The following is a 14,029-nucleotide window of genomic DNA, read 5'->3' on the forward strand; positions in this document are numbered from 1 at the left end:
AAGCTATTGAAGTTGGCCTTCTCAAATGTCTTGATTGGAAAGAATGGGAGAGAAATGAAAGTGTCTCACCTTCTTTTTGTGGATGATGCTATCATTTTCTGTGAAGCAAACCTGAGCAAATCCTCAACCTAAGGTGCATTTTCCTTGGTTTTGAAGCAGTCTCACATTTGAATGTAAATTTGAGAAAAAGCGAAGGGGACAGCGTTGGAGGGCCTCTCCTTGTGGGGTTTTTTTTTTTTGGTTGCAAACTAGCAACATTTCCTATTACCCAGCTTAGTCTCTGTCTTGGAGCCAAATTCAAATACATAGGAGTTTGGAACCCCATCACTGAAAGATTTGAGAGGAAATTAGCTGGTTGGAAAGGAATTATTTGTTGAAAAGGGGGAGACTTACCTTCATCAAGAGCACCTTATCAAATCTCCCAGTATTATATGCCCCTCTTCCCTACCCTTGGCTCAATTGCCTAAAGATTGGAGGGAATTCAAAAGAGATTCCTTTGGAGAAGCATGGGGAATCTTGTCAAATGTGGGGCTGTAAAAGCAACCTATTTATGATGGAGGCTTGGGGCTAGAATCTCTCTTTACTTTCAACAAAGCCGCCTTAAAATGGCTCTAGAGATTCATGAAAAAGGATTGTCTTTGTTTCAAAATATGGTCTTCAGCATGACAGTGGGCCCCTGAAGATGTGAGAGGATCATATGGTGTTGGGGTTTGGAAACTCATCAGGGGAGGTTGGGATGGATTTTGCTCCACTATTATTTTCCAAGTGGGGAATGGGGATAATGCTTTCTTTTGGTACAATTTTTGATGCGGTCATTCTCCTCTTAGTTCGGAATTTCCCTTCCATATTCAGTTTGGCCTGCAACAAAGAAGCCTGCAATAAAGAAGCCCTTATCAGCAATCACCTTCCAATTACAGATCATGGAGATTTCCTAGAATATTCCCTTGGTAAGAAATGCCTTTATCATAATTGTGTGGTAGCTTGTACAAAATCCAATACCTGTGTGTATATAATTTTAGAATAATAATTTTAGTTTTGGTCATGGTATCATTGAATCATCTTATTTTATTTGGCCTCGCAAGATGATTTTCTAGTGTAGTCTTTATATTTTTTAAATGAATTGATTATGCTTACATAATATGGATTCTTGACCTATTCCAATTCTTCTTTTCCTTTTTGTCCTATAATTTTGAAGGTTGAAGGCCCTCCAAAAGTAAAAGTTTTCACTTGGTTGCTTTTTAAAATTAATACAAATAGCTTGCTGCAAATTAGGAGACTAATGAGGGCTCTCTCTCCACATGTTTGCATGCTTTGTCATATGAATTCCGACCCAGCATCCCATCTCTTTTTGCATTGTGATTTTGCATGGAGGATATGGATAAACTGTCTGATATTATGGAAGATAGTTGGGTTTGCCCCATTCAGTGAAAGACTCGTTAGTCATCTCATTCAAAGGCTTTGGAAGAAGGATAGGTAAGCTTTGTGGAGGAGTGGCATATTTGCAGTCTTATGGGGTATATGGCTGGAACGTAATGCATGGAGGTTTTCTGGGAAGAGCTAAATTGGTCATTGGTGTGGGAAAAGATTCAGTTTATGGCTTCTTTATGGTGTGTCGGGTTCAGAATTTTTAGGCAAGCTTGTTTTTAGGATTTACTTAGTGATTGGAAGAATTGGCTGGTTTGACGTTTCTCTATTTTTGTTGTTTTAGTTCTTGTTTTTTGGTTTGGACCAGATTTTTTTGGGAGATATTTTAATCTCCTTCATAAATTCTTTCCCTATTAATGAAATTTATTTTGCTATAAAAAAAGAAAAAGAAAAAGAAAAAACTGTAACTAAAATGATTTTGATTTTGATGTCTATAATATGTATTACCAATATATCTTATTCCCTTAAAATTTATATTTCAATAGAAAATAGAAGTTATATGGTATAGATCAAGAAGTTGCATGAGACAACAACCCTTACTAATATGAAAAAGTCAACTCATTGTTTAGATATTATGCGGTGGAAATGTATAGATATAGTATACCATGATTCATAGAGGTGTAGATAAAATATCCATTCCTATACATCTATACTATAGATAAAGTATGAATGGTGTTAAATTATTTGGTAAATAATTATATCCTACCTTTAAAAAAAGACAAAACGTCTCTGAAAAGAATTAGATTAATTACATTGCTTCATATCTTTTATTTATTATTGTTCTATATCATATATAAAAGTACAAATAATATTTAAATGATTTTCAAAAAGACTATTATCTTGTAACATAAGACAAGACATGTCTAAAAAGAATTAGACGTGACTAAGAATTAGATTTAACTAGATTACTTAATTTCCTTAATTTTTAAATAATGAGTCGAAAAATTCGTTAAAAGGAATTAGGTTTAATTAGACTAATTTCTTTCAACTCTAAACTATATGCAGCCATTTGTTTGAGTATATGACCATTGCTTGTTGTAAACTATAGAGCAACATTGGTGCCTATAGTGTTATACTCAAGAATGTGCACGGAATAAGTTATTCCCACTGCCTAGTTTTGCTTCAATAGTTTTGCTCCAATCATAAGCTTAGTTTTACTTCACAACTTGAGTGTCTGGGTTTCAATTTGAATTGCAAGTACCACTGCTTAAGGCTTGTAATCCCCTTCTTTCAATTCACTTTCATATTTCTTTCTATCATGTTTTTCTTATCCAATAATTAAATTTCATATGGTATGTTAAGATAAAGACAATTCAAATGGCGTAACTTTCATGACACTCACCAATAAATACAGCGTAAGGTTGATAGGACAAGCAAGATGTATTGTGTACTCAAGCAAGAAAATTCATATTGATTTCTCAGAAATTATGTCAGAAGTTACTATTATATCATAGATATGTTTTTCACCCATATGCTCTCATTTAAATATAAACAAACAACAACAACAACAACTAATTCATTCCTTCTCACAGGTGCATTATTTTAGGCCTACCCCTACCCCATTTCATGCCAAAAAAAGAAAAACTAATTCATTCCTTCTCACAGGTGCTCTATTAGGCCTGCATTTCAAATGCTTAAACCATCTAAGCTGCTCCTCCCTTATCTTGTTTTCAACCGGTGCTATACTTAAATATTTGCGTATATGCTCATTTCTTACTTTATCTTTTAATGTTAAACAACTCATCTACCTTAACATATACATCTTAGCAACTTTCATTTTTTGTACATGTTCCTTAGTTGCCCAACATTCTGAACCATTTTTTGTACATGTTCCTTAGTTGCCCAACATTCTGAACCATAAAGCATAGCTTGCCTTATAGTTGTCTTATAAAACTTTCCTTTTAATTTTAAGGATATTCTATGATCATACAATACACCTGGCGTGCTTCTCCATTTTAACCAACCTGTCTTAATTCTATACTACATCTTCTTTAAATTCTCCTTCAACTTGCATAATAGATCCAAGATATGTAAATCTATAAATACTATTAATCTCTTGATTATCCAGTTTAATCTTCTCTCTATTGCTACTCTTTATATTATTGAAATTATATTATATATATTCTGTCTTATTCCTACTTAACTTAAACCCTTTAGACTTTAATGTGACTATACAAAGTTCCAGCTTAAATTCCACTGCACTTCTATTGTCATCAATCAACACGATATCATTTGCAAACAACATACACCAAGAGATCTCATTTTGGATATTCCTAGTTAGTTCATCAATTGCTATAGTGAAAAGATAAGGACTTAAAAGTAGAACCTTGATATACAACTATTGTAATTGGAAACTCTCTAGAATCTCCTCCTACAATCCTACCGTTAGTCACTATTCTATCATATATATATATATCTACTGCAAACTCTCTTCTTTTATAATACCCACCAAAGATCTTCCCTAGGTATTCTGTCATAAGATTTCTCTAGGTCAATAAAAACCGTACACAAGTCCTTCTTTTCTTTGAACTTTTCCATTAAACTTCTTAAAAGATAAATAGCTTCTGTTGTTGATCTCTCAGGCATAAAACCAAATTGATTTTTTGAAATTTTTGTTTCTAAGTTTAATTACCCTTTCCTATGATTTCATTGTATGACTCATAATTTTAATTCCACGATAGTTATTATAATTTTGAATATTGCCTTTGTTTTTGTACAAAGTTATTAACGTATTTTTCCTGCATTCTTCTAATATTTTCTTGATTTTTATTGTAGTGCTGAATAGATTAGTTAACCAAATAATTCCTTTATCCCCTAAACATTTCCAAACTTCAATTAATATTTTATCTGGTCCTATAGAGTTCCCATTTCATCTTTTTTAATGTCATATTAACTTCAAGGATTTTAATTTTTTGAATAAATCTCTTATTTTTACTATTCTCCTTATTTGCCACTTCCAAGTTAAATTTTTCATTTTAGTTTTCATTAAACGACTATCAAAGTATCTCCGCTACCTCTCTTTTATGTCTTCTTCTTCTCTAATTAAGACATTATCATTCTTGTCATTTATACATTTTAAATTTGCATTTTCTTTTTCTAATTTTAGCAAGTTTATAAATGTCTTTTTCTCCTTTTGTATCAAGTTTAGTATATAAAGTATCATAAGCTTTATGTTTAGCTTGATTGATAGTTTTTTTTTTGCATTTTTTCTCACTTCTTTATATTTTATAAGATTTTCTATATTTTTACAATGTTGTTGTATTTGATACCAATTTCTTTTGCCCTAACGGTTTCTTGAACTTCTTGATCCCACCACCAACTCTCTTTACTACCCGAGTATCTTCCTTTGAACTCACTTAATACCTCTTTCTCTATCCTTATGATGGAATTTGCCATTTTATTCCAAACAGTATTTGTATCAACATTATCCCCTACTGTCCAATCACACTTTTTGTTCATTGAATCTTTGAATTTTACTAGATTATCTCCCTTCAAGTTCCACCATCTATTGCTCTTGTGTTGATTTATACTAATCCTTCTCTTCCATTTTTTAAGATATATATCTAGTACTAAGACTTTATGTTGTGTAGCCACACTTTCACTTGGAATAGCTTTACAATTCTTACAAGATAGATGATCCTTGTTCTTATTTAAGAAGAAATCAATTTGACTTTTATTATATCCACTCTTGAAAGTTATTAAGTGTTCTTCTCTTTTTATAAAACAAGTATTCAGTATAACCAAATCGTAAGACATGGCAAAATCTAAGATTGTATCTTCGATTTCATTTTTATCTCCATACCCATGGCCTCCATGTATCCTCTCATATCCTATATTATCCATGTCAATGTGACCATTCACATCAACTCCTGTGAATGTCTTTTCAGACATTAGTATCCCTTATACAATACTATCCATATTTTTCCAAAATTGTTCTTTTATATTTTTTGCTAACCCCAATATACCAAAGTTTAAATCCTGATTTTTCAATTTCTCTAGTTTTCTCTCCTACCCATTTTGTCTCTTGAAGGTTGACTAAGTTAATTTTTCTTTTAAACATTATTTCCACTATTTTCATACTTTTTCCCGTAAGAGTCCCTATATTCCGAGTTGCTAATCTTATCTTAGTTTCTTGTGCTAACTTATTAACCCTCTCCCTTTTATATTGATCCGATCTATTCCCTTGACCTAAGTGAATTTGGTAAGAGCTCATGAAAATATATATTCCTTGTTCTCATTTAAATATATATTCCAGAAAATTCTAAATCCAATTTCAAGTTTATGAGTCATGCACTTTCTTTTTGTGATTTCTGTATCTTGATTATGACAAAATTAATCTGTCATATAGGCGAGAGGACGTTAAGATCTAGTTCCTTAACCCAGTAATGCACCATCTTGCAATATGTTTCTTGTAATTGTTACATTGTGGTCAAGCTTTTCCTTAGACATAATATTTTCTTATTTACAAATATAGGCCAAAAAGGACTAAATCCCACGACTTTGTTATGTCTTTTGTAAGAAATCACTTAATAATCTTTGCTAGCATGATTATCATTATCATTATTATTATTATTATTTGATAAACATTATTATTATTGTTATTATTATTATTATTATTATTATTATTCATAGAACAAAGTAATCTGTACCACAACTCTAAATGGCAATCCCTTAGTTTAGAGCAAATGGCCTTCGCTTGTCAAGAATTACAGATAACCATTGCATGATGACTGTGGTTTACTTCCCGCGTAGTCCAGTAAGGCTTATGCAACTACATTCTCCTGAATAAAGCATAATTATATATTTACCTACATAAGATATGATCTTTATATGATACAATGAGAGTTGTTTATAATTAAATCATTTTTATTATTTTTATGTGGGCTCAATTAAATTTAATTATTAATTTTGATAAGGTTAAGATAAGGTTTCAACTCTTCTGTGTATAATTTAAATTATAGGAAGTTAGGAACAAGATTAATCCTTTTGTATTGGCAGGTCTTTAGCAGTGTTACTGATTTTTTTTTTTTATATTAATGAAATTGAGATTTTTTCAGTTTTTTTTCCCTTATATATATATATATATTGGCGGCTTTGAGTTGTAGAATTTTTAATAGGATAATCTTTGACTTGACCTTTTAATGTGACTTGGCCTTTTAATGTTCTTTACCCTCATGGGTGAAAGTAGGGCCTTTGAGTTTGATTTTTTCTGGTTTTAATTTGGAAGACATCCTTTCATGCAGGATATAAAATAATATTTTGTAGGCATCATTTCCTACAGTTGGCACTTGTAAGATTTTTTTTTTCTATTAATAAATTTAAGTTATATGCTTGTCAAATATGATATTGTACATAAGTTAGGCTTATATAATGGTATGCTTATATAAAAAAAATTGAATAGTGTATTTTAGTCAAACACAATGTTTTACAAGCTTAGCATATTCATACTTCTATATAAAGTATAGATTTAGGATGTCCAGTGGGATGTGTGCCTTGTGGTTTGGATGGAATTCACTTTGGGTTTGGCTTGACTGGTTTTACATTAGATTTGTTAACTTAGAAGTTACCAGGGGGTCCTGAAAATTGCTTTGATGGTGCACACTGGCTGATTAAGTCACCTCTATGTTTTAACTCTGGAATATCAGATTCATGTATATTTCTGCTGATTTTATAAATCCTATTTTTTAATTGTGTGTTACACAATGAGATTTGTGTCAATGATCCATGCAGGGAAAGAAGCAGGAATTGCGGATGGAGTCACTTGCTGCTCTAGAAAAGATAATCAGGGAAGTTTTGATGGTTCTAGGACTGATGCCTGCTAGTTACTATCAGGTGTCACGATCTACTATGTTCAGAATATTTTCATACGCCACTAGGACAAATTTGTGAATCTAAGTAGTTTCAAGTTACACTTATTTTTTGTTTTCCATAAAATACATGAATTGTTCTTGTATAATTTAATACCTTGCAAACTAATTTTCATTATATTGAATAATTCCAAATTATTCATGTACTAAGGTTGCGTTTGGTTTGCGGAATGTTTATTCCTAGGAATAGATTAGTAAGTTATGATCAGCTACACAAAAAAATTATGTTCTTACTGTAAAACAAATAACAAAATGAAACTTTTTATAAATCCATAATAAGGAATATATAAGGAATAACTATTCACTAATTTCACCATGAGAATGTCTATTCCTTTCTTATCACATGTTGGATGAAATAATAAGGAATATGCAAGGAATAACTATTACCTCTATTCCCAAATTTTTCATTTTATTCCATCTTATTCCTAAGAATTACTATTCTGCAAACCAAACATAACGTAAACAAATTTTAGAATTCTATATTACATGCATCTTGTCACCCTTCAATTTAACTTTGGTGTTACCTATATTTATGAATTCAAATTCTTGGAAGAGAATAATTGCCATTTCATGCTGTAGGTTTTGCAGCAGTTGAGGGAAAAGGCATTGAAGCGTGCAAGGTTAACAGAAGATCAAGTTTTGGAAAAAATTGAAGATAGGACTATGGCAAGAAAGAACAAGGAGTATGAAAAATCAGATGCAATTAGGGAAGCTCTGGCTGCTGTGGGGATTGCTCTTATGGACAGCCCTGAGGGTACAACTTGGAGACCAGCTGTTCCGCTTCCACTGCAAGATCCATTTTTGGAAAAAAATTGAAGATAGGACTTTGACAAGAAAGAACAAGGAGTATGAAAAATCAGATGCAATTAGGGAAGCTCTGGCTGCTGGGGGGATTGCTCTTATGGACAGCCCTGAGGGTACAACTTGGAGACCAGTTGTTCCAATTCCACTGCAAGAGCAGCAAGTTGCTCCAAAATGAGTGGCTTCTCTATTCGACATTTTCCATAGCTTATTGGTGTGGTGTCCTATAGAAGTGAGTAAATCAGTTTTCTCGTCCAACATGAAGCTCTGAATGGATTTTGAAATTTTGAAATGTGGGATTATTACTGTGTTTAAAGCACTTGGTTTCCAATTTTAGGTCAGAGCAGAATTGGGCCGCCTATGATGTCAAAACGCTTTAGTAAGTCTATGCTTGCAGTGAAAATATGATACATTGCGTTTGGAAGCATGAAGTTTGAGCTTTGTATTTGGCACTGTTGAAGTCAACAAAGCTCAATACAATTTGTAATATTTTTTTTTATCCAAATCCGTGCAATTCTGAGTCCACAGCTCAAGCGGCATGCCCCAAAGACACTGTTAATTTATCCAGTGAATGCAAAATAAAAGCTGATTTTTTTTTTCCCCTTTCTGATTTTTTGTTCCTTGTTTTCCCTTTTTGATTTTCTCATTGTTTTCAAATTTCTGTTAGTCATATTTTCATAACTTCTAAAAAACATTTGAATATGCTGTCAATTTTCATTCATTAACATTTTCTCGAGAATTTCCTTGGTTAATGTTGGAGGCACGAGAAGAAAATTATGAAAGGAGCACATTGAAGCCGAAGTAATTCACTATTGTCAATGATATTGTAATTTCCTTTTGTTTTTGATAACTGATATTGTAATTCCATCTTGAGATTCTTTTATTGGATTGGCTTGTAGGCAAATGTTCATTGTTTGCAATGTTCTTCTGAATCTGTAATTCATAGTCGAGGCTGTAAACTATGGAAATTGAGTGTATTATTCCAATAAAAAGCATTGTTTGGTTGTGTAAATGCCAATCTTTGGTTATTAAATGTCTTTTTTGTCTGATGTATTATCACCAATTTTAGAATTTCCAGGCTTTGTACTAAAAATTTGCATTGGGGAGCTTCCCTCATGGTGAAAAAATGAGCTCTTTCAATCAAGAGCAATGCGATTCCTTGATGCAAAGATGGAAACCTGATGAATTAGCTGGACCTAATTTTGGTCTTTTTTTTTTTTTTGTCAGATGACTGTTAAGAGTAGATTTTACTTCTGGAGTTTATTTGACCGACTGGGATAGCATATATATATTTTGCTCATTGTGAAAACACTGCATGTATCACGGGCTCTGAAGCCACTGTTGCCACCTCATAATCTTGAAGTACTCACAGCCACCAAGAGTAGATATTGAGCAAGTGTAGCAGCGTACATGGTATTACATGGAACTTAAAAATGGTACTCAGAGAAAACAGCCTGTGCACTGTCATTACAAGTTTTATTAGTTTAGATTTACGAACAGAATCAATCCATTTCTCTATCTACTCAAAATTCATATACAGGCAGGGACTATAGTATACGGAATGTGAGCAAATACAATAGAAAACGGGGCAACCACTATTGGATCCGATGGATTTACACTTATGGGTTCCAAGGGAGGGATCATCTCAGATGAATTCAGTGCAAGTATTCTCCCATTGAGAAGCACTGTTTGGCTCTGCAAATCTCCATCCTTAGCAGTCAAATGGTATTCTTCTCTTGCATATCCTCCAATTTTAGAATAAATTGGCGCCCTTCTCCCTGTTTGATTTTTATGTTGCACAATGGATGTCTCATTGAGAGAAATGTTTTCATTTGCAACATGAACTCGAACTTGAGTGGCAGCGTTTCCATCTAGGTTGATCAAAAGCAATGTGATTCCTTTCTGTATAAACAAAGTACACAATGAATTATTGGATCTTTCTTCTGTCTACATTCCGTTCATCAATTGAAGTTTCAAGTCTTACTTACTGATACTTTCGAACAATGAGCGTAAGCACGCATTTTCTTTGTCCTGTTGATGCTTTTTGATAGAACATTTGTCCCCATTAAGCGGTGCCAAAGAAGAGCGCTGCACAAATAACAATGACAATGACAAGGATGACAAAACATTGATGAAGCTAGTTACTCAAACAAAAGCTGTGCTTTTTTTTTTTTTTTTCATGTAGATTTAGGAACTAGTATTTAATAATTCTTCAAACTGTCCTATGTTGATCCAACGAGTGATAGATTGATATCAAGTTAATCATTCTTTGGATAACATAGAAATTGAAAAATCAACCTGTAATAATCAGGATTTGGAACAAAGGCGGTAGTGTTCAGAAGGCCATAGTTCCCACCAATCAATGATTGTCTACAGTATGTTTTAGTATCATAAGAAGATGCCATTCCAAGCTGATCCAAGTACCTATTTGGTGAATCATTACCATGATCAATCCACAGGGAAAATTTTCAAATAGTCAAAAAAGAGGGGAGTGGAAAGAAGATGTGAGCTACTTAGCACACCAGAAACTAAATGCAAATGCATTAGTGACCAGATTATGGCCACTGTTATATGCTCCTCCGGCCTCTCCAACCCACGCAATTGCTGAAGTTGCAGAATTCTTTAGGATACTTTGGAGGCTGCTGAATGGCTGGGATCCTATGTCGAGGTAAGATGGATTGAGGATTTTCTCAATAAGGTGATCATCCACACCTTCATATGGGAGGAAAGAAAGTGTTTTGATCACAATGATTCTAAGAAAAGTGAAAACATAAACATTGTATCTGAACTCAATTGCCCAGAGGAACAGAAGGAATTCCCAGGAAAAGAAACATGCAGAAAATGCTTTTACTGAGATCAACATACCTGGACCAAGATTGTAAATGTGGTGAGTGACTACTTGGAGAGTTTTTGGTGTTTTATCCACAAATTCTGCAAACCAATTTGCATCGAAGAATCCTCCTGGTGCAAGGACTAGTGGCTTAACTTTGAAACCACTGTAGATTTTTTCCACTATGTTTTGGAGAGATGCCATGTCGGATGCATATTCGTTTGCTGCAATTCTTGTTCCAATCCCATTTCCGCTGAGTTCGTTTCCTGGCAAACAAACATAATTTTAGCCCAATGTTTCAAGGGGAGAATCAGGAATAGTGTCAGTGCTCACCAAGCTCCCAACCGTGAATAATATAGCCCTTGTTGACAGTATATTGTAGGAGAGATTCAGCATTGCTAGAATTCCAGGCTCCTATTGCTGAACCATCAGAACCTATGGTCCTCCCACTAAGTGCATTCAATCCAAAAGTAACAACAGCCCTGTATATACAAAACTGTAAGGAAAAAAAAAAAAATGAAGATAGAACATTTACATGTATTAATATCTGAAAAGTGTCAGTAAACTAAAGACTTATTTACCCAGCCTTTTTGAAGAAAATGTTTAGTTCGTCCCAACGATACATCGGCAAGCAACCTTGGGAGAAACCAAACATCTCAGAGCTGTTCTTTACAAATTCAGTACAATGTTGCTGATCACCCTTTGTTTGGTAAATGACCTTGTCTTGTAAGGTGCCACCCATTCGAATTTTCAAGGGAGAGAAAGCTACAATACAAATGAAAGTCATAATTGTAACTTGATTTGTACAGAAGATATGGAATGAGTCAATTTTCTTTGCTGCAAACCTGTTAAAAGTTTTGGCCAAGGATTTCATACCTTTAATGGCATTTAACAAAATTCTGTTGTTAAGATCCTACAGAAAAAAAAATAAAAAATAAAAGAAATAAAATACCCATATCAGAATAGATGGAAAGCAACACGATCATCAGGGTTCTTTCTCAATCAAAACAAAAAAATCTGGGAACATAATCTCACCCAAACAAAGAAAACTGTTCTTAAATACATATATAGAATAGAGCTAGTGTGAAGAGCTTACCAGATTGAGAAGAGAAGCATTGCCCCAACTACAGGTTCCATAGTCGCATTTATCAGAAGGCCACCAATCTAGAGTGGCACACACAAAATCCTCATAGTCGCAGCGCTCTTGGTCTTTCCTGTAAGTTTCCCATCTCCATCTGATGTGTCTTTTTTCGAGCCGCCTGCAAATTAGGCTTCCAGCGCTCTATCAAAACCATGTTTAGGATAGAAAATAGCTGGCAAGGTTATATTTTAGTTATATACAGTGGCCCAGATTACAGATGTGCTACGCATCTACGGTTCCAAGGTTGAATAGTGGATCCAAATTCGTAAATGCCATAATTAAAAGACAACTTGTAGGATTAAGGGTATTCAAATAATTACATCTCTTTCCTTACTGGACAGTTTTTATGTATGTGTGTGTGTGTGTATATATATATATATACATACAGATTTGAATTTGCCCTCCACCTCTTAAATGCATGTAGAGTAATCCATGTTTTCATTTGGGCGTGTGCGTGTTTGCTTATTCTTCGTCCTAATTTAAATTTTCAATTCCCTGAAGAAAGAAACAAAAAAGTGCAGTGCAGAGAGGTAAAAACAGAGAATGAATGTCTTAATAACGCTGCGAAGTGAAATTTTGATATTTGTATATAGGGTTTTGTGGAGCACAAGGGATGATGGATCTCTCAACTGGGCAGAGTTTAACTTGCCCATATCAATCCCCATGCGCCTGCCTAGTTATGAACTCTGAGCCTTCCTCCATGACATTGACCTGCACATATATATATAGTATACAATATATAATGAATATATATTATTGGTATGTTTGATGTCATTACAATAACGCGTAAGAGAAGAGCTGGGGGAGTTGAGAGGCTAATATGATATTGTATTGTATGAAATTATATTTTATGGGAGGCTGTGTTTGAGCACTGCACTTTTGTTTAGAGAAAACATCCCAATCCTCATGTAGTTATCGTGTTGAATTTCAACCCAATCCGTTTGTAAGGTGGTCCTTGACTTTGATTCCCAGCATCGCAATTGCCACTTGTTTTCAAAGTTTTTATAATTTAAGTTTCAAGTTTATGACGACTTTGATTTCCAACACTGGCAACATCCACCTTTTGCATGAAATTTTGTACTAAAAATTTGAAATATTATTACAAAAAAAATCACCAACTTGTTTGATTAATATTTATAAATTAAAATTTTAATTGAGAAATACTCATTTTTGTCTTTAAAGAAAATATTATGTTTTAAGAACATCACTTAAATAATAAAAATATAAAATAATAAAAACTAAAAATACTACAATAAAAATAAATATTATTATAAATTATTCTACTTCAATTGTTATATTTTCAAATTTTACTTTAGAATAATAATATAACGCCCTAACTTGAGTTTGCTAGAGAGTACTGCATTTCATGAGACCAACGCGTGTCATTTTCAGTGTGTTTTGTCCTCACTCACACACTTCATGAGAAAATTTCCTAGGATGTCACCCATGCAAGATTATTCCAAGTCAAACACGCTTAACCGTAAAGTTCTTATGGGAAGACTCCTGAAAAGAAAGGTGCACCTTATTGATATGGATAGTAACATCAAATCCTTTTTTTTTTAAGTATTTCTTTCATGGGATATCACAAATAATCACCAACTTGTTTGATTAATATTTATAAATTAAAATTTTAATTGAGAAATACTCATTTTTGTCTTTAAATCAAGTATTATTTTTTAAGAATATCACTCAAATAATAAAAATATAAAATAATAAATATAATTATTCTACTTAAATTGTTATATTTTCAAATTTCACTTCAGAATAATAATCTTACTCTCCATGACAACTGAAAAACAATAAAAAATATTTTGTAATTGGATTTTTTTTTTACTTTTTTTTTAAAAAATTTATCGATATTTTTATTTAATTATATTTAAATTCATATGATAATTTTATTTTTATTTTAATTAAATAGTGTATGCAAAGTAAATGATTTAATGTAAAAAACTATTTCTAGATATT

The 14,029-nt window shown here is 32.9% G+C and overlaps 2 protein-coding genes across 6 annotated transcripts in view; one reads left to right on the forward strand and one right to left on the reverse strand.

The window, feature by feature from the left end:
- LOC131151730 (cysteine--tRNA ligase, chloroplastic/mitochondrial) overlaps positions 1-8,689 on the forward strand; it is a 32,296-nt gene extending 23,607 nt beyond the window's left edge. For all 4 annotated transcript variants that reach the window (XM_058103122.1, XM_058103123.1, XM_058103124.1 and 1 more), the window contains 2 exons: positions 7,156-7,257; positions 7,872-8,689. In XM_058103122.1, the coding sequence (XP_057959105.1) occupies positions 7,156-7,257; positions 7,872-8,108 (339 nt within the window). In that variant the 3' untranslated portion in view covers positions 8,109-8,689. The remainder of the gene's footprint in view (positions 1-7,155; positions 7,258-7,871) is intronic.
- An 844-nt stretch (positions 8,690-9,533) lies between these two features.
- LOC131151091 (heparanase-like protein 3) lies at positions 9,534-12,717 on the reverse strand. Of its 2 annotated transcripts, XM_058102284.1 has the most exons (10): positions 12,472-12,492; positions 12,020-12,182; positions 11,800-11,836; positions 11,505-11,688; positions 11,257-11,405; positions 10,959-11,189; positions 10,616-10,805; positions 10,392-10,517; positions 10,082-10,181; positions 9,534-9,995 (listed from the first exon to the last, which is right to left on the reverse strand). In XM_058102284.1, exons 4-10 carry the CDS (start codon positions 11,663-11,665, stop codon positions 9,624-9,626), a joined length of 1,329 nt encoding a protein of 442 aa, XP_057958267.1. In that variant the 5' UTR covers positions 11,666-11,688; positions 11,800-11,836; positions 12,020-12,182; positions 12,472-12,492; the 3' UTR covers positions 9,534-9,623. The 2 variants fall into 2 exon arrangements, with proteins under 2 accessions (XP_057958267.1, XP_057958266.1); XM_058102283.1 differs by lacking the exon at positions 10,392-10,517 and having other exon boundaries at positions 12,472-12,717.
- Between the last annotated feature and the right edge of the window lie 1,312 nt (positions 12,718-14,029).

This window comes from Malania oleifera, chromosome 3 (genome assembly GCF_029873635.1).
Source record: "Malania oleifera isolate guangnan ecotype guangnan chromosome 3, ASM2987363v1, whole genome shotgun sequence".
NCBI lineage: Eukaryota > Viridiplantae > Streptophyta > Magnoliopsida > Santalales > Ximeniaceae > Malania > Malania oleifera.